General features: G+C 43.5%; 1 protein-coding gene across 3 annotated transcripts in view; it reads left to right on the top strand.

The window, feature by feature from the left end:
• Positions 1-20,884, top strand: part of THADA (THADA armadillo repeat containing) — a 779,727-nt gene that overhangs the window by 358,334 nt on the left and 400,509 nt on the right. For all 3 annotated transcript variants that reach the window (XM_040351533.1, XM_040351532.1, XM_040351531.1), the window contains exon 28: positions 6,248-6,379. In XM_040351533.1, the coding sequence (XP_040207467.1) occupies positions 6,248-6,379 (132 nt within the window). The remainder of the gene's footprint in view (positions 1-6,247; positions 6,380-20,884) is intronic.

Raw genomic sequence — 20,884 nt, 5'->3', positions numbered from 1 at the left:
GCTTGTCAAGGAGAATTATTCTTTCTGTGCAAGCTGCTTTAAAGGATGCCGACTATATCCAAAATATTGTTTTGTTATTACCCAGGGACGCTGTATGACAGGCTTGGGGTCAGTGTACTCAGTCGTGGGTACAATCTAAAATGAAGAACTGCCTAGTTTTCCTTACTTTGTGTGTTACATAATTTTGTCATGATTCCTTGCAGTCTTATTAACCACTTCAATACCGGGCACTTTCCCCCCTTCCTGCCCAGGACAATTTTCAGCTTTTAGTGCGGTCACACTTTGAATGACAATTAAGCGGCCATGCAACAATGCACTCAGACAAAATGTTTATAATTTCTTCCCACAAATAGAGATTTCTTTTGGTGGGATTGGTTTATGTTATAAAATTTTGTTTTCTCCTTCACTGATGGGCACTGATGAGGCAGCACTGATGGGCACAAATAATGAGGCACTAATATGTAGAATTGATGGGCACCGATAGGCGGCACTGATCTCCTAGACTGTGAGCTCTAACAAGCAGGGCTGATCCCTCCTCCCGTCAGCAGCTACTATAAAAAAATATCCAAATAAAATGAATAGCATTTAAAAAGTTCAACACATCTTATGTCCTTAAAGGAGTTGTAACGGAATTTTTTTTTCACCTTAATGCAATCTATGCATTAAGGTGAAAAAACATCTGATGTTGTCGCCCCCCCGAGCCCCTGTTTTAATTACCTGACCCCTCGAAAGTTCCGTGCGCGGTTCCGAGATCCTCTTCGCCGCTCAGCCTGGCCGCTGATTGGCTAGAGCGGATGGATTGCGATCAGCGCAGTTATTGGCTGGTGCTGCTGTCAATCACATCCAGTGACGCGGCGAGCCAAGGGGCGGGGCAGAGTGATACAGTGAGCGGCTATGGCCGCTCGCTGTATTACGTGAGCGCGCCCGCAAGGACTCGCCACCATGCGAGCTCTCTCGCATGAATGTGGCGAGTTCTTGCAGGGAGGACCAGAGACAGCCGCCGAGGGACCCCAGAAGACGTGGATCGGGGCCACTCTGTGCAAAATGAACTGCACAGTGGAGGTAAGTATAACATGTTTGTTATTTTAAAGGACTTTTTTTTTTTCTTTTATTAACCCTTTAAAGTGCCATAGCAGCGCTCATGTCAGTCCATCCACATGTGACAAGCATTTATATGATCCCGCCTGTAAGAAATGGTGAAATTACTGCTCAACAGGGGTGAAGCTCTCGATACAGTGATCCTAGTCGTTATCACTCATGCGCCACATTCCAAGAACGCCACCACATGAGTAACACTCCCCTTAGGGTATACACTCACCAGATGTTAATATTTTATACACCTTAAGGTAATCCTTTGCTGTCACTCTAAAGGCAAGTCATCCACTGTTTCTGTCAGGGCGAAGGTATAAATGGCTTCAATGCAACCGGATCCTTCTTAGGGAACTGTGACCAGAAATTAGCCTTGTTATAGGTACTGTAAACATATCCTAAACTTGCACTGTTTAGATGATATGCGCTCTAAAGGAATGGCCGTCAGTGCCATTTCTTCAGAGCTGTGTGCCGTGACCGGCAGCTCCTGCGCGCATGCACGAGAGTGACGTCACGCGGCTCCAGCCAGTCACACAGCCGGAGTCTGCAGACCCGGAAAGAAGACGAGCAAAGATTGATGCGGCCTCCAGCGGGGATGATGAGGGCTTTGTTTGCAGGGAAGTGTCACATATATGGGATGCAATGCTTACTAGCAAATTATGCCTTTACTTTGCAGGTCACAAAAAATAAAATAAGGGGCAGTGTCTACTTCATGTGATTGGATGTGGGGCTTAAAGGACAGTTTATAGTCCAGGACTACACCTAGAAGCTTGGCATGTGGGGATGGGCTTATAGTTGTCCCATCGATTTTGACATGACCTGTTTGGGGGTACTTGAGGACTGGAGTTGAGAAACATTGCCTTAGACCACTTTTGGTCAGTCCTGACCAGTGCAGTCCAGGAACATCCCACAAGATCCCACTGTACTTTTGGAGTTGCTCTGACCCAGTTATCTAGTCGTTACAATTTGGCCCTTGTCAAAGTCACTCAAATTGTTATCCTAGCCCATTTTTTTTTGCTTTCAACACATCAACTACAGGGACAACATGTTCACTTGCTGCAGAATATATCTCACCCACTTTCAGGTGTCAATGTGTCATTGTCACCAGATAATCAACGTTATCCACTTTACCTGTCAGTGTCAACATATTATAGCTGATCATTGTAAATGTTTGTTTGAATTTACTGAAAACATACAGGAAAGAAACAAAAAAAAGGCGAAACCTTCCTGGCAGGCCTTCTTATCAGGGTGTTTGTGTGGTTTTATATTTTTAGGGGTGGTGAATGGCGAAAACCCCTTTGTTACGGTTACTGAGGCTATCTGCTGCCCTTGCATGTTGAATAGCTAACAGCCATAGCTTATCAGGCGGTAAAAGGAGCCACAACTTTCGCAGCTGAAGCCTGGCTCTGGATAGTGTGTCATAACATGCTTATTTTCCACGCCATTGCACACCATTGCACTCACTTTATGAAAGAATTTGAAAGGCACCGTGGAATGACAGGGCTTTTTTATTATTATTATTATTTTCTGCTTGCAGATGCTGCCCTTCCATGACACATACCTTTCAGGGTCTCTGGATAGTGTAACCAGGCAGCCTGCCTCCCATTTATTTTCTGTTTTACATGCCAGGCAGCCCCTGTGACAGTTGGGGGGCGGCTTTATTAACCATGGGACTGTCAGGAAGGTCAGCTTTGTTGCAGGGCTCCCTTTGTAACCTAGAGGCAGAACTCTGATTTATGTCTCCGAGTTCAGAGAGTAAAAATAGTTCCTTGAGTGTGAAGACTGTTAGATGTGGGACTGAGCAAAACAAACCGGGAACTTCAATGCAAAACAAATATCAGGGGCTCGGGCTGCTTAAGCAAATGTCAGGAGAAATGGCCCATCTGCCATCTTGCTGGCTTCCAAATTGCGGATGTAATACTTTAGTGAGGTCATTTTATGAAGTGTTAAAGGCTAAGGGACGGGGAAGCGAGGGGGGGAAGAGCGTTACAGGAAAAGCTGCCGCTATACTGACCTTGGATAAATAGATTAAGAGTGTTGTTTTAATTATGTTAGTTCCTTGCATATAAATACACCATTATAAATGTGTTATTTACTAAAGAACAGGCCTGCTTTAATCATTTAGTTGTTTTTTCCTGTAGCATTTGATTGCACGGCGTCTTAATGCTAGGTTTGGTCTAGATCCATTTTAAATCAGTATTTTTTTTTATATATTGCAGCTTACCAATCATTAGACTTATTTATGCGTTTGCTTCTGCGCGAGCACGGAGGGACCGGGCACTTTACTTATTTTTTTTTTATTATTATTTATTTTATTTTAGTTTATTTTTTTACACTGTCTCTTAAAAAATAAAAATCTGATCATTTTTTATTGCTGTCACAAGGAATGTACACATCCCTTGTGCCAGTAATAGTCAGTGACAGATACTCTTTATAGAGGGATCTGGGGTCTATAAGACCTCAAATCCCTCCTTTTCGCCAAGTTTGGCTGTTTTGAATAAGGTAATTTTCTTAAAATTTGGCACCTTCAAGTCTTTATTAAACCGGATGTGATGTCATGTCATCGCTTCCGGGGTTACTATATCCGAGACCCGGTCAAAGCCACTTACGGCTTCGTTTGGGTCTCTGGCCAGCCGGCACATGGGAGCAGCAGAGCCCAGGCGAGCTGCGGAAGGCCGTGGGAGGGAACGCCCTCCCGCTCCTTGGGATAACAGCAGGATAATATGCCCTACTCTACTACAAAAATGGTTCAAGAATGGTTTAAGGTTTTGGTCATCAACCCTGTCCTCAGGGCCCACTAACAGGCCAGGTTTTATGTAGACTAGAATACTGCAATCACTGAGCAGCAGATGATATCACCTGTGATGTAGTTCAGTTATCTTGCAAACCTGGCCTGTTAGTGGGCCCTGAGTACAGGGTTGATGACCACTGGTTTAAGGAACACAAGAATGAGTTCAGGGTATTGACTTGGCCTCCAAATTCTACAGATCTAAATCCAAACGAGTATCTGTGGGATGTGCTGAATAAACAAGTCCGGTCCATAGGGGGCCTATCTCGCAACCTACAGGATTTAAAGGACCTGCTACGGATGGGTATAGTGGCAGATACCACTGCATACCTTCAGAGGTCCAGTGGAGTCCATGCTTCAAAGGGTCCAGGCTGTTATGGTGGAATAAGCAAGACCTACTCAATATCGGGTGGGTGGTCATAAAGTTATAGCTGATTGGTTTTTATCTCAAGGACTCTAGCAACTAGATCCTTGCACCTGAGTTATCAGGTCTGCTCAACTATAATGGCCATTATTCCTTTTACAGGTAATTGTATAGCGCTGTCAATTTTCACAGCACTTTACATATTTATTATATAGTAACATCAATAACATTTTAAGAGAGTTTTAATCTGGCCTTACAAAGCGTGACATTTGTCTGATTCCTGCTGATTAGGGATGAGCTTGGACATGTTTTGATCCTAGTCTGAAACCAGGTAAGTGAGCCCACCAGGAACCTGTCACCTGTATGTTGCAATTCATCAGCGGCAGAGTCATTCCTTGCACCACAGCTGTACTTTCCCCTTGTATAGTGCGGCTGTTGGCTGAATTCTTCAGCCGCTTATGATTTATGATTGAGACAGTAAAGATGACATCTTTCTGCCAGCTGTCTCAGGAAGGTTTGGACTAGGATCCAAACTCATGCCTTCTGCTGAATCTTCTGTACATTTCATCCGTGGGTGGTTTTGTCGGCACCACCTGACAACAGTTTCAAAAATAATGGAGCCAGGTGGAAAATTGTGGAAAAGATGCAGTCACTATTGGGTATTCAGCAGTTTTTTTTTTTTTTTTTTTTACCAATATATTTTAATTGAATGTTCAAAAATTTACATTAAAGGGGTTGTAAAGGTTCGTGTTTTTTCACCTTACATTAAGGTGGAAAAACACCTGGCAATCACGGGCCCCCCAGCCCCTCCATTTTACTTACTTGAGCCAGTTTACCTGCTGTCCTCTTCTCCACTGAGTCTAGGCATTGATTGAATAATTGATGGCAGAGCAGCCATTGGCTCCCGGTGCTGCCAATCAAATCCAATGACACGAGGGGCAGGGCCGAGTCATACACTCTGTGTCTATGGACGCCGAGTGTATGACACGTGAGCGTGCCCGCAAGGTAACCCCCCCGGGGAGAGAGCTTTCCAGAGGGGGTTAGCTAATGTGGGGAGGACCCGCAACATACGGAGAGGGACCCCAGAAGACGATGTTTGGGGCCACTCTGTGCAAAACGAACGGCACAGTGGAGTGAGTGTGATATGTTTGTTGTTTAAAAAAAAAAAAACAGAACCTTTAGTACCACTTTAAGTTATATTAGCACAAGACATAACAAAACAGAACCCACAAAAGAATATCAACACATTGATACATTGCCATTCAGATGTTGTACGTGCAAATGCAAAACACTGTCTATTGATAGATTTCTAAAAGAAAACCTTGGATTATCAAATGTACGTTTCTAGAGCAGTGATGGTGAACCTTGGCACCCCAGATATTTTGGAACTACATTTCCCATGATGCTCAACTACACTGCAGAATGCATGAGCATCATGGGAAGTGTAGTTCCAAAACATCTGGGGTGCCAAGGTTCACCATCACTGCCCTAGAGTATTGTAATACTTCTATTACTGCTTTTTTAAATTTGTCTGTGCAGATTTTCCACACCTGGGTTAATCTGACACTCTTCAAAGAATGAATCACTAGTAAGTGTTTGTAAGTGCAATGTTGTAGGACTCTATAGTGGTGAACTATGAGAGGTTTGGTACTTTGGATATTCAGCTGTTTGAATGCAATAGTGGCAGACCAGTGTAGATTCCTAAGCAGTGTGGATGGGGGAATCAATTTATTTCTTTTGTTATCACTAGCATTTATATTCTTAGGATTTACATTATAGATGTATCAGTGGGGGTAAAACTACTTGGTGAGAGCAGCAGAGCTTGGAGCTTGTCAAGGAGACGGCACTAGTGGAGTCTCCATAAATGGGGATTGGCCACCATTAGCCACCGATAAAGGGCTTATGAGTTTTGAGTGGTCCAAATAATATATATATTGTTTTCTCTCTGTGTGTGTCTGTTTATAATTTAGCTCTAATTAAAATTAATATTTTGTGTCATGTTTTAGTCCCACAGGAGAGTCAAAGCTGCACCCTAGCCTGTACCTTCTGCTGCTTATCCTGAGTAAGCTGTACCCGTCTCCCATGGATGGCACCTTCTCAGCCCTTAGCATGGCACCTTTCATCCCCTTCATCATGAGGTAATCCCTATCACTGCATTTTTGGCTTCTAGTAGTAAAATGTGTTTATAATTATCTATTTATTTTCTAATATCATTGGTGAAAAAGGTGTAGTTGTTTCCTATATCAGCCAAATAGGCAACATCTTTAAAGAATAATTCCTGTCATCAGCATGTTACACATATTGACATTCATTCATTCAGCGTGGACCAATATAACTATGTAAATGACAGACGTGGCTGATGCCACATTGGAAGCTGGAACTTCCTGAAGTAGACACTGCTTTGTCGGTGATCTCCACTGACTTCCGGTTCCCATTTCTTTGCATCTTCTGAATGAAGGTAAAATGTTCTCTGATTGGACAAGGTGGAGAGGCGTGGTTATGTCAAGCTGGCATTGCAATTGACCTGGGCCCAATATCTGTAGTGTTTACTTATCTCTCTCCAAAACCTTGTCCCCTGTCTTTCTGCTGTATCGTTCCTCTGTTATTAGCATGATAACTTCTGACAAGTTCTCCAAGATGCAAGATAAGAACAGCCTGAAATGTGTGTCCGGGTGGGTGCTATAAATATATTAGCAGAGAGCACAGCTTTGAAAGTATCTTCATTCCTCTGCCTATGTGAAAGGGGGGGGGGGTGTGCATTTCCTCCAGTCAGCTGTCACACAGTCTAAGCCAAGACTCCACTCCTACTGCTGAATGAGTACAAATTCTAACACAATGTAAGAATTCTAAAGAATATAGCAAGCTGAAGACAGTAGATATGCTGTAAAACTTGTGTTGGGAGATTTGTTTCATTCTGTGTATCATCTGAGACTGTTCAATTCACTGTGAATAGGAGAGGTTTACATCCACTTTTAGTAAATCAACTCCAATATGTGCTCACTGAAAATACTTTGGGGTTGACTTACTAAAGGCAAATAGACGGTGCACTTTGCAAAGGTTGCTCCAGAGCTTAGTAAATGAGCAGAAGCTCTGCTAACTTCTATCATCCAATCATGTGCAAGCAAAAAAAAAAAAATGTCTTAGTTTCCTTGCATGTGATTGGGTATTCTTTGCAAATTGAAGCTTTACCTCATTTACTAAGCTCTGGAGAAACTGCAGTTGCAGAGTGCACAGTCTATTCACCTTTAGTAAGTCAACCCCATTGTATTTTGTCTTTAAGGAGTTTTAGCGCTAGAAATAGCCTCTAAAAAGCACCTGAAAACTGCATCCCATTCATTGCAATGGGCACTTTCACACTGGGGCGGTGCTCTTGCGGGACGTTAGAAAAAGTTCTGCAAGCAGCATCTTTGGGGCAGTTTAGGAGTGCTATAAATAGTGTTACCAAAACGCCCCTGCCCATTGAAATTTATGTTGTCACGTGACCTTAAAAAACGTCCCGCTGGCGCCTGAAAAGCGCACATAAACCGCTACTAAAGCACGGCTTTAGGGGTCTAAAGAAAAAAAAAATCTGGAATTCTACCTTAGTTTTCTATTTGTAATATTCTTGGCATACATCCGTTACTACAGCAGTGAGAAGGCGGACCTTGAGGGGCAGATCCACAAAGAGAGTACGCCGGCGTATCTAGTGATACGCCGGCGTACTTTCAAATTTCCCGCGTCGTATCTTTCTTTTGAATCCTCAAAACAAGATACGACGGCATCTGGGTTAGATCCGACAGGCGTGCGTCTTCGTACGCCTTCGGATCTAAGATGCAATTCTTCGGGCGTCCGCTGGGTGGTGTTCCCGTCGTATTCCGCGTCGAGTATGCAAATTAGCTATTTCCGATGATCCACGAACGGCCGTCGCATTCTTTTACGTCGTCTCTAGTCGGCTTTTTTCGGCGAATAGTTAAAGCTGCTATTTGGTGGCGTACGCAATGTTAAGTATGGCCGTCGTTCCTGCGTATAATTTTAAAAATGTTATTTTGTTTGCGTAAGTCGTCCGTGAATCGGGCTGGACCTAATTTACGTCCACGTTAAAACAATGACATCCTTGCGACATCATTTAGCGCAATGCACGGCGGAAAATTTAGGGACGGCGCATGCGCAGTTCGTTCGGCGCGGGGACGCGCTTCATTTAAATGAAACACGCCCCCTACTCGCCGCATTTGAATTGCGCGCCATTACCCCGCGAGAGATACACTACGCCGCCGTAACTTACGGCGCAAATTCTTTGTGAATTCGAAGCTGGGAAAAGTAAGTTACAGCGGCGTAGCGTATCTCACATACGCTGCGCTATGCAATTGTTTGTGAATCTGCCCTTACACTGTTGTCATCACACTTTCTTTGTCACAAGGTCATTGCTGATGCCATAGGACTTGTAATATACAAGCACAGTACTTTGTTTAGCTTCCTCTGGCAGGTGCAGTGCTGGAATAACAGAGAGCCAAAGTCTTTTGTCCATCCCCTTAGGGCAGTTGAGGGTGTACTTAGGAGAAAAGAGGTTTGAGATGTAATGAAATCTGCACACCCACCCACAGACACACCAATAAACATGGCAGAATGAAAGGCTGACGACTTCAAGATGAAATTAATGTGTAACCCTGAACTCTGAGTAGATTTTTTTTGTGGCCTCTTTTGTCAAACGTTTTTGTGTGTGCTCATTGATAGACATAAATGGCGGACATTTAGGCCCGGATTCACATACCTTGGCGCATAGTTATGCCGGCGTAGCGTATCGAATATACGCTACGCCGACGTAGCGCAGAGTGGCGAGCACAGAATTCACAAAGCACTTGCTCTCACTCGCTGTTAAAGATACGCTGGGCTTCCTCTGCGTAAGCCAGCGTTGGTGGAAGTGGGCGTGAGCCATGCTAATGAGGCGTGACCCCATGTAAATGATGGGTCGAGCGCCATCAAGATACGAATAACGTACGGCACATGCGCCGTCCCATGGACGTATCCCAGTGAGCATTCTCAGAATCACGTCGAAACTACTCCCTACGATACGTCAAATCACTGCCTACGACGCAAATGTAACCTAAGCCCAGCCCTATTCACGTACTACTACGTAAACAACGTAAAATAGACGGCTGCTCCCTGGTCCATACCTTTGCATTAGTTGCGCCTCATAGATGGGGAATAACTTTACGCCGGACGTAAGCCTTACGCAAACCGCGTATATTATGCGCCGGGCCCAACTACGTTTGTGAATCGATGTATCTCCCTCATTTGCAATGAGGCGGCCAGCGTAAATATGCGCCCACGATACGCCAGCGTAGGAAAGTTAGGTCGGTCGGATGAAGCCTATTTTCAGGCGTATCTAGTTCTGTGGGCATGGCGCATAGATACGATGGCGCACATTTTTCACTTACGCGGCGTATCTCGAGATACGTCGGCGTAAGTGCTACGTGAATCCAGGCCTTACTCTGGAAATTGCTTGCCTGTCATTTTTATCTGTTGGCTTTTAAGAATTTATAAGTTACTAAACAGGAACAGTTATGCAACCCAGGAGTTCTGACTTCACTAGCTGGATTCTTTACGTGCGTGGGAAATAATATTTGGGGAAAATTTAAATTCTCAATTAAGCTGAACAAATATTGGCATATATAAAAAAAAAAAAAAACACAGATTAATGTAGATTTGTATTCATTAATATATCATTAACCCGGACAGAGCCTTTTTTTTCCCTTCATTTTTTTTACACACGTTTAAATGCACATTTTAGCATAGTTCCCAACTGTCTCTGATTTCGAGCAACTGTCCCTGATTTAGAACAATATCCCTCTGTCCCTCTTTCCTCCTCATGTGTCCCTCTTTTTGGTCTGATCTATATACCGTATTTATCGGCGTATAACACACACTTTTCCCCCTTAAAATCAGGGGGAAATCGTGGGTGCGTGTTATACGCTGACATCATACCTGGGGGGGGGGGGGAGTAGGGGGACGAGCGCCGCCAGAATTTACCGAGCCGTCATCTCCTCTCCACTCGGCTCTCATTTGGCTGTCACACACACACACACACACACAGTCCCGCCTCCGCCAAAGCATTGGACCAGTGTTATGTCTATCACAGGAGCTGGTCCAATGCCAATTGCGGAGGCGGGACTGTGTGTGTGTGAGAGCTGAGTAAACGGGAAATTCATGCATTGATGGGCTGCAGATGGACATTGATCAGGCTGCAGATGGACATTGATCAGGCTGCAGATGGACATTCATGGGCACTGATCCTTAGATTGCTTCGAAGTTGTTTATTTTTTCCTGAAAATTCCCTCTTAAAATTGGGATGCGTGTTATACGCTGTTAAATACGGTAGTTGTATATAAAATATGCTAGTTATCTTTCAAAAAGTGCTTCACAGTGCTAAACCTTTCATTCAGTTTCCAAATTTCTGCATTGGTAAATTTCTAAAGCCAGCATAAAAAATTAGTGGTTAAAAAAAAAAAGCACTTGTGGGTATAACCAGGGCTTTTTTTCAGTGGGAACGCGGGGGAACGCAGTTCCGGCACCTCCTGGACTGACTGTATGTAATGTCAAGGGGTGCTGGGGTGTGCTGCAGGGTATTGATGCTTACTGCTAGCTGGAGGGGATCTATTTTTGCAGAGGGGTCTATTTTTGCTGAGGAGGTCTAGTGTTACTGGAGGGGACCTATTGTTGCTGGGGGGTCAGTTGTTGCTGAAGGAGATCTACTGTTGGGGGAGGGGTCTAATGTTGATGGCTGCCATAGAGTCTATTAATGCTGGCTGTGCGGAGATCTTTTGAAGCTGCCGGGAGTCTATTGTTGCTGGGGGGGGGGGGGGATTTTGTTGTGGGTGGTACATTGTTAGGGGGATCTATTGTTGCTGGTTGAAGGGGAAACCAAATTCCATACAAATTACTTAGCACAACAAAATGATACTTGGTTTTGTATTGTCTAAAAGGGGCGGTACTGGGAGGTGGGTAGGTGATGGAACCAAAGGACGTTGCTCGGAGGTGGGTAGGGGCGGAGAAAACAAGTGACTCGGAAAAGGGGAGTTCCTGCACCTATTGTCAGAGAAAAAAAGCCCTGGGTATAACTAATCATTTTTTTTTTATATAATTCTCTTTTAAGGGGGTGTGGCATGGGGTGTAGCCTATGGCTACATACTTTTGCTAATAGGTGTTCCTTTCTGTCTCAAAAAATTGGGAGGTATGATTTTAGACTTAAGGACCGAGCCTATTTTTCACACTTGTTTACAAGTTCAAATATTTTTTTTATTTTCTAGAAAATTACGTAGAACCCCCAAACATTATATATTTTTTTCAGACACCCTAGAAAATAAAATGGAGATCATTGCAATACTTTGTCCCACCGTATTTGCGCAGCAGTCTTATAAACATTTTTTTATGGGGGAAAACATAACATTTTTGAATAAAAAATAAGAAAACAGTCAAGTTAGCCCAATTTTTTTCTATATTGTGAAAGATAATGTTATGTCTGATAACCAACATGTCATGCTTTAAAATTGCGCCCGCTCGTGGAATGACGACAAACTTTGGCACTTAAAACACTCCATAGGCGATGTTTAAAAATGTCTACAGGTTACCAGTTTTGAGTTGCAGAGGAGTTATTGCTCTTGCTCCAATGATCGCGGTGATACCTCACATGTGTGGTTTGAACACAGTTTACATGTGTGGGCATGACTTAAGTATGCATTCACTTCTGTGCTTAAGCTCGGAGGGACAAGGTGCTTTTAATTTTTTTTTTTTTTTTACACTGACACTTTCAAAATTTTTTGGGGGATTACAATTATTCTAATTACAAGGAATGTAAACATCCCTCATAATAGACACAAAGCATGGCAGGATCTCTTTAATGTGAGATCTGGGGTCAAAAAGATCTCAGATCTAACCTTTACACTTAAAAGCTAAAGGAAAAAAAATATATATATTTTTTTCTTTAAAAAAAAAATTGCCATTTAAGGCCATTGGGTGGAAGTAATGCTTGACATTGCTCTGGTCCTCCAAGGGCATAGAGTCGAGTGAGGGCCATCATGCCTTCACTCGACTTCCTGCCCATCAGGCCACAGGACCAGATCATCTCCGCCGCTTCCAACGGCTACGGTAAGCCTGGGGGGGGGGGCATTTTGCGACGGAGACCACTTTTAGGCTAAAGAGGACCGCCCACCGTGAATAAAAAAATAGTGAGGGATTCCAACTGCTTATTAGCTGGATTCTTGAAGACGGGTGCATCCTCTACTGGTATGCCTTGTTAAGTGGGACAATGGCAGGTGCACAGTTGGAGTGAACCACCTTTTTCCTTACAAAATCCCACCAAACAGGTACAAGATTAATAAGCACTTGGGAGGAGCAAACCGCCTATTGGTGTGTTTCCTACCTCTCTAGAGAAATAGTTGGGAAAGCTGGTGTAATGGGAAAGTCTTTGTAGCTCTAAAGGAACTCAAGACTAGAAATAGACATTTTAAAAGAAACAGGCTGATCTTCTAGTTTAAGGGTGGTGCGTACCACATCGATAAGAGCCAAAATGGTATTTTTATTTAGGAATAATAGCAGCAGACAGCAACTCCTTAGAGGCAAGCTCATCAGGCAAGGACTTAAGAATCATACAGCTTCAGCAGCTGCAGGCTTAGTAGCCACCAAGACTTCATGTACATCAGATACAGAATCTGCTGCAGAAGGTACTGGAGTGTGCTTGTGGTCTCCCGTGGTCAGCAACTAATTGGGTGATTTGGGCCATAAAGGCTTGCATGACTGTAGTAAAAACCTCAGCCAAAAGGGCAAATAAACTGACCACACCCAACAGAACTAAAGGGTACTTTTATAATGGGATATACTCTAGGAGCAGGAGGCAACAGGATTCCATGATTGCAGACATTGACACCATCAGGAGGCACACTGCAAGTAGCCCTGAACCCAAATGTACAGTGTGAGTTGATCTAGAATCAATCCTGTTGTAATACACCATAGGCTCAGGGTACGAGGTCAAGTCTCAGATACTCACAAAATCCATACAGCTGTTAGCAGCTAAGGGTTGGATGGCCAGATGTGCCCAATGTTACTGTAGGCAGGCAGCAAGAAAAGACTGAAGTTCCTCATGGCTCTTTGCAAGCAGAAACAGTAGCAGGTAGATGCTGAATGGTGGAAGAAAGAGCATGACACAGAGTTGCACACATGACACCTCACCCAAAGGGATTATGTTAATGTTCAGTCCCACAGCATAACCCCTTTTTACAATGGAAACATGTTGGAAATGGCACCCTACTGTATGTTCTTGAGGTAGCTCACAGTGCTCAGCCAGTGCCAGTGGCTCTGCACCTTTGGCCATCATTCCATGACTAACTTTTTATCAGAACAGAGTCTGGAAAGTGCTTGTTATACCTTAGTGGTACAGAAAGTACTGAAGCCAAAAGCTCAGTACACCAGGCAGTACACTACACACCAAAGACCACAGTACAATTGTTTAGATACAATATGTATACACAATATTGTCAAAAGTATTGTGACACCTGCCTTTACACGCACTTGAACTTTAATGGCACCCCTGTCTTAGTCCATAGGGTTTAGTATTGAGTTGGCCCACACTTTACAGCTTCAACTCTTCTGAGAAGGTTGTCCACAAGGTTTTGGAGTGTCTGTATAGAAATGTTTGACCATTCTTCCAGAAGCGCATTGGTGAGATCAGGCTGGATGGTTGGACGAGAAAGCCTGGCTCTCAGTCTCGGCTCTAATTCATCCCAAATGTGTTGAGGTCAGCACTCTGTGCAGTCCATTTATGTTCCTCCACCACCAACTCGTACATCCATGTCTTTATGGACCTTGCTTTGTGCGCTGGTCCAAATAATTTGTTTGGGGGCGGGGGAATATGGTGTGGGGTTGTTTTTCAGGGTTGGACTTGGCCCCTTGGTTCCAGTGAAGGGAACTCTTAAGGCGTCACCATACAAAAACATTTTGGACAATTTCATGTTCCCAACTTTGTGGGAACAGTTTGGGGACAGTTTGGGGACGGCCTCTTCCTGTTCCAACATGACTGCGCACCAGTGCAAAAAGCAAGGTCTATAAAGACATGGATGAGCAAGTTTGCAGTGCATGAACTTGACTGGCCTGCACAGAATTCTGACCTCAACCCGATAGAACACCTTTGGGATGAATTAGAGCAGAGACTGTGAGCCAGGCCTTCTCGTCCAGCATCAGTGCCTGACCCCACAAATGCGCTTCTGGAAGAATGGTCAAACATTCCCATAGACACTCCTAAACCTTGTGGACAGCCTTCCCAGAATAATTGAAGCTGTTATAGCTGCAAATAGTGGCCAATGCCAAATACTATGTGATTTGTTTTAAGTAGTTACTGTGCAAAATCTTAAAGTGCACAGAACTTCATAATAACAAATGTAAATCATGAGAGTAGTGGACTTTGTAAAGTTTGGAAATCTTCCATTTTTTTATATCTTTGACTTTTGTTATATTGTATGTTCCTTTTATTGTTTATGCAAAAGTAAAATATCTTATTTGACTGACTCTCTTTAACTTGATCCAACTTCCACAGGAGGCCAGGGCCCCATCAGTGTTCTGGAAAGCTGGGACCCAGCTGGTGATGCTGAAGAAAGTTTTAGGAAAAAATAAAATTGCCCTCAGGATGTTCCCGCTGGGGAATCACTATAGCAATCAGATTACACCACTTCAAAGAGTGGAATATCCTTGTACTAATTTAAAGGGAACTCCTGTTCTCTATAAAATCTGTCAAAAAGTGTGCGTCTTACTGCTACCAACAAGATGCTAAGCAAGCAGAAAAAAAAATCTCAATTGCTGCTATCCGTATCGGGCAATGCATCTTATACCTTGTTCTGGCTTTGTGTCCTCCTAGTGAATTATGGCGAGTTCAATACAGATCTTGGTTATCTCAGATATTCTCCCAGCATGTGCTGCAAGTGGCAACTTTGCAAATAGGTTTTCTTTAGTAATATAACCACTCTATAGTATTATAAACTATCAGTGTTTATTTTCTTGTCGCTTTGTGACATTTGCGTAGTAATGGATTTCTTCTAGTGACTCAAGCATGCAGCCCATCTTTCTTCAAGTGCCTCCTTATTGTGCATCTTGAAACAGCCACACCACATGTTTTCAGAGAACCCTGTATTTCACCTGAAGTTATTTGTGGGTTTTTCTTTGCATTCCGAACAATTTTACTGACAGTTGTGGCTGACATTTTAGTTGGTCTACCTGACTGTGTTTTGGTTTCAACAGAACCCCTAATTTTCCACTTTTTGATTAGAGTTTGAACACTGCTGATTGGCATTCTCAGTTCCTTGGATATCTTTTTATATCCCTTTCCTGTTTTATTCAGTTCAACCACCCTTTCCTGCAGATCCTTTGACAATTCTTTGGCTTTCCCCATGACTCAGAATCCAGAAACGTCAGTGCAGCGCTGGATGAAAGATGCAAGGGTCTGTCAGGAATCCAGAAACTCATTGACATTTTATACACACACTAATTACAAGCAAACAGATCACAGGTGAGGATGGTTACCTTTAATAGCCATTCAAACCCCTTTGTGTCAACTTGTGTGCAAGTTATCAGGCCAAAATCTCCAGGGTGTGTAAACTTTTGATCTGGGTCATTTGGGTAGTTTTTGTGATTATGATTTAAAAAGAGTAAACACAGTTGATTGATAATAAATGGCTTCAACCAGACACTAACCATGAGAGCCCATTCACACAGGGGCAACACAACTTCTAGCATGACTTTGGGAAGCAACTTGGACACGACTTGAGTATGAATCATCACGCAACTTACAAGGCAACTTCAAGTTGCCTCCAGGACAGTACAAGGCAACTTCAAGTCGCCTCCAGGACAGGAGGCTTTCCAGTGGCCAATCAAACAATAATCAGCTCTGTGGGAGGGAGGGGGGGGGGGGGGTTTGCCTGAGAAATGTATGTTATCTTCCTGTATTGTTGCTTCAGTTAAGACAGTGATCCGACTTCTGAGGCGACTTCCATTGAAATCAATGGGTACAAGTTGCCTAGAAGTCAGATTGAAGTAGTACAGGAACCTTTTCTAAAGTCGGAGCGACTTGTAGTGTACTTAAAGACGGCTCCCATTCATTTTCTCGACCGCGCGACTTGGGGCGACTTAAAGTCTGATCCCAGGTCGCCCCAGTGTGAACCGGCTCTCAGTGAAAGAAAAGTTTTTGTGTTATCATTCATGTTCTCTAAAAAATTACCAAGAAATCACAAATTCTGCCAGGGTATGTAAACTTATAAGCACAACTGTAATGTTGTAATGACTTTGATAATGATGGCAAACTTACTGTCGTTATATGGCTGACTTGGTTGGAGCAAGAGACCTAGTCATGCTGGGCCTCTTAGCCATTCTGCAGTGCAAATGGAAAAAGCATAAAAATTAAGTATTCTAAATGCTTTCATGCAGTGCTATTACTTTCCTTAAGCCCGGGTTCACACTGATGAGGTGTGTGGGACACCCCATGTAGTTCGCACAGGAACCGCAGCACATTTCTGTGCGAATTACATGCAGTGTTTCTGGAGTACGATTTCAGCCATGGATACAAATCCATACAAATAGCTCAAATCACACCACATTCGCACCAAACTTGTGCCGCACCCTTTTTTGTCCGTACCAGAATCGGATTGAATTCTTTAAATCGCACAGTGGTTTTGGAAACCGATTTCAGGGTGTCATGAACTTAAAGCGGTAGTAAACCGCTGCAAAAAAAAAAACACCTGTAAGACAATGCCATAATGTGCTAGTATGCATTGAATGCTAGTACATTATAAAATACTTTAGAACGAAGGCCTTCCAATGGTGGCCGGTCAATGCTGAGAGGGCTAACATCTTTCCCTAGCTATTCTCAGTTCCGGCAATAAGCTCTGAATGTCCGGCACGGTATGCCGTATCCTCAAAGCGCATGCTACGGTGATGTCGGTGCCTGCATGAAAGGGTAAATATTCCTTAAACGGTGCGCGTTAAGAAGACCTTTAGGTCTAAAATACAGGTAAGCCATATTTTACCTGTAGGTAAAAATAACGGTTCGCATGAACGGGTTGCAATTTTAATGCAGTGTGGAATTCGCTGTGAACTGAGGCTAATGCCTCGCACTCATGCTCAGAATTTCCAACAACAAATGTTCAATGGGAGCTTGTTGTCGGAAATTCCGACCGTGTGTATGCTCCATCGGACATTTTGCTGTTGGAATTTTCGACAACAACAATTTGAGAGCTGGTTCTCAAATTTTCCAACAACAAAATTCATTCTCGGAAATTCCGATTGTGTGTAGACCATTCCGATGCACAAAATTCCATGCATGCTCTGAATCAAGTACGATACGGAAGCGCTCATCCTGGTAAAACTAGCGTTCGTAATGGAGATAGCACATTCGTCACGCTGTAGCGGACTGAAAGCGTGAATCGTCTCTTGCCAAACTTCTACTAACAAGACTGGTATCGAACTTCCCTTTAATAGTGGCGTCATATGTGTTGTACGTGGCCGCGTTCTTGGCGATTGGAATTTCCGACAACATTTGTGCGACCGTGTGTATGCAAGACAAGTTTGAGCCAACGTTTGTCGAAAAAAAATCCACGGTTTTGTTGTCGGAATGTCCGATCGTGTGTACACGGGCATAAGTGTTTTTTTATTCACTTGCAATGTGCCTTTCAACTTTTTTCCCTAGTACAGTCTCCACACTCCCGGAATGTCATAGCTGTTTACTCCTCTGGAAATGTCTAAGAGTGGCCCAGCTACTCTGCCTTCTTACCCCCCTCCATGCCGCTAAATCACTTTTATGTAGCTAAATGGGTAATAGTGCAGTTACTTGAGTGACAGTAGATATGAAGGAGATTGAATTTGCTGATCTTAACTTTGTACTTTAGAGATGAGTTGTCACCCTCTCTAACTATTCAATTGGATGAAAGTAAGTAGTAAGTAGGATTAGCATAGATAGGCTTTGGGTCATCAGAATACACACTGGGTTGTGAATTGTTGTGAAGCTGAATGCAAAACTAATGGTCTCAGCTGCTGTTCTGCTATGTGTACTGACAAAACATTGATTCTTTACGCCTAGCAGAACTAGTGCCAACATAATTTTTTATATATATATTCATCCATAACATTTGCACATTTAGACTATTTTTAACATCTTGTTTTTGTGCAACCAGGCTTTTGCTGAGCGTTTTTTAATTGTGGACTGTACAGTATAGGAGTTCTGGCCTTTTTATACTTTCCAGAACTTTGAAGAAGTTGAATACACACATTTGTCTTTTAAAACATAACATCCAGTCTATTTAGTTTGCATACAGACACTTTGGGAACTGGTGAGAGGGATATTCGTCAATTGCTGATACTGCTAGCAGGGACTGAGCCACTGAGAGCAGAAAACCAAGTGTACCAAATCCATACTGCACCTTTTCCAAACCAAGACTGCATCTACAGCCCCGGTCGGCGCCGGGGGAGAGAGTTGGCGGGAAGAGCGCTGGAGGAGAGAGTTGGGTGGGCAGAGTGGTGGAAGAGAGGCGGGGGAGCGCTAAAGGAAAGAGTTGAGTGGTGGAAGAGACTTGCCCAGGCACTGATCTACTAAAGCAGAAGATGTGGCCTCACTGGGGCTGCTGTCTGATCAGGAAGGAAAAAACCTGGCAGGTGGAGCATGTGAGAAGGGAGGGAGGGAGGTGGGCAGGCGGAGCATTGGAGGATCGGACTTGCTCTGCCACTGAGCTATCTCTCTTACTGAAGCAGTACAGCAGGTGTGGACTCGCTGGGGCTGCTGCGGCTGCCAAAGTTTTTTTTAGCAGTGCGTAACACAAAGGAAAATCTGGGAGGGGGCCGCAGCAGCCCTCTGAGCCCACGCCTGCTATGCTTCTTCAGTGAGAGAAGCAGCTCAGTGCCAGAGCAAGTCTCCTCCCCTACTTTGGACTTCTAACTCTGGGGTTGGGTGTGTTCTGTACTTGCAGTTTTCCAGGGGGGAGGAGGGGAAGGGATGAGTTTGTAAAGTGGTCTGTGCATTAGGGCTCGATCACAGCAGTGGTTGGGAGGCCGTAAAACCCCTCAGTTCAACAGCAGTTTTACCACCTCTTAACTACTCCCCCTTAAGCTGCAGAGGCAGCGCCCAGGAGTGTACACACACTGTCAATACTTTGGTTTGTGGCCCTGGAAGGAATTCTAGGTCTTTATATATTATTGGGGGTTTGCTAGTAAATTTTCTTTCTATAAATGAATAAAAAGGTGCACCCCAGTGGTTCTTTGATCTCCTCCATGTTGTTAAGTTAGATATCCACGTCTTAAAGGTTGCCTATCCCTGACAACGCTGAAGAAATTACACTTTTCCTTCCACTTCACAATTATGTGCCACTTTGTGTTGGTCTATCACATAAAATCCCCAAAAAAATACATTTACGTTTTTGGTTTTAACATGACAAAATGTGGAAAATTTCAAGGGGAATGAATACTTTTTCAAGGCACTGTATGTGTGCACCGTACCATATTTCTATTCGGAAAACTTGTAAGTTCCCGACCAATATATTGGGGCTATATTACCTGCCCACTTTAGTGTCTAGCTGTGTTCTTTTTTTTTTATATCAGTGCAAATAGGATAGATGTACAGTGGAGAGATAATGGATTTTCAGCAGCCTATTTCATCATAGCTTCATTAGCGGATATCATTGAATGCCATGAGCTATTGGGCACAAGCGCTGTTTGCCATGAGCTATTGGGTTCACACTGATACTACACAACAGGCATACAACTTTCATCCTACTTTGCTCTGCGACATTGGTCCTACATTGGTCCTACATTCATCCGACTTGAATGAACAGAATACTACTTTGATCCAACTTTGTGATAGTCTGACTTGTCCTTTGACCAATCAAAACAATCCCAGTGTGAGATAAATTCCTTTTACTTCTGCTGTAATCACATGTCGGTTTTCAAAAGTTGGATGGAAAGGACAAGGATCCTACTTTGATCCGACTTCAATGATATTCAATGGGCTGAAGTAGGATCAATGTCGGACCAAAGTAGTACAGGGAGCGTTTTCAAAGTCAGACTGACTTGTGTCAGTCCAGTCAAGACGGCTCTCATTTTCACACGTCTTGCGACATGAGCTCCCAATGTCGGAGCGTTTGTCGGACAAGTGGGAACCCAGTCTAAACTGAAGATCATAGGCTGTGAGTATTGCAAATGTGCACATCAACTATAACCAAAGCAGTAACATCTAGATAACGGGGACAAAGAATTCTGGTTTGACAATTCGCATCGAGCCTCAACCACGCTTTCAACTTCAAACATGGCTGCTTGTTGACAGTTGTGCAAGTGCAAATATACTAAGCTTGTAGTGTCCCTGCTCCTAATTATACTTGTCTGCTTTACCACACACACAAATATAACATAAAATAAACCACAAGATCTTATACAAAAAATGTGTGGGCCTCTCTGATGAGCTGTCAAGAGAAAACATTTGTGGGAGACCACTGGAGCCTTGAATTTGTTAAAGCGTGATGATTTATTTTAGTTAAAGCAAGAGCACCATTTTTTAAACTTCTATACGTTAGGCGTCAGGGGCATCCTTTGATGTAATGTATGGTACTTGTAACACTCTGGTCTGATAATTTTCAGGCGTAAGCTAT

Source organism: Rana temporaria, chromosome 4 (genome assembly GCF_905171775.1).
Source record: "Rana temporaria chromosome 4, aRanTem1.1, whole genome shotgun sequence".
In the NCBI taxonomy this organism is placed as follows: Eukaryota; Metazoa; Chordata; class Amphibia; order Anura; family Ranidae; genus Rana; species Rana temporaria.
Note: the sequence above shows the minus strand (reverse complement) of the source record. Positions and strands in the feature narration are given on the sequence as shown.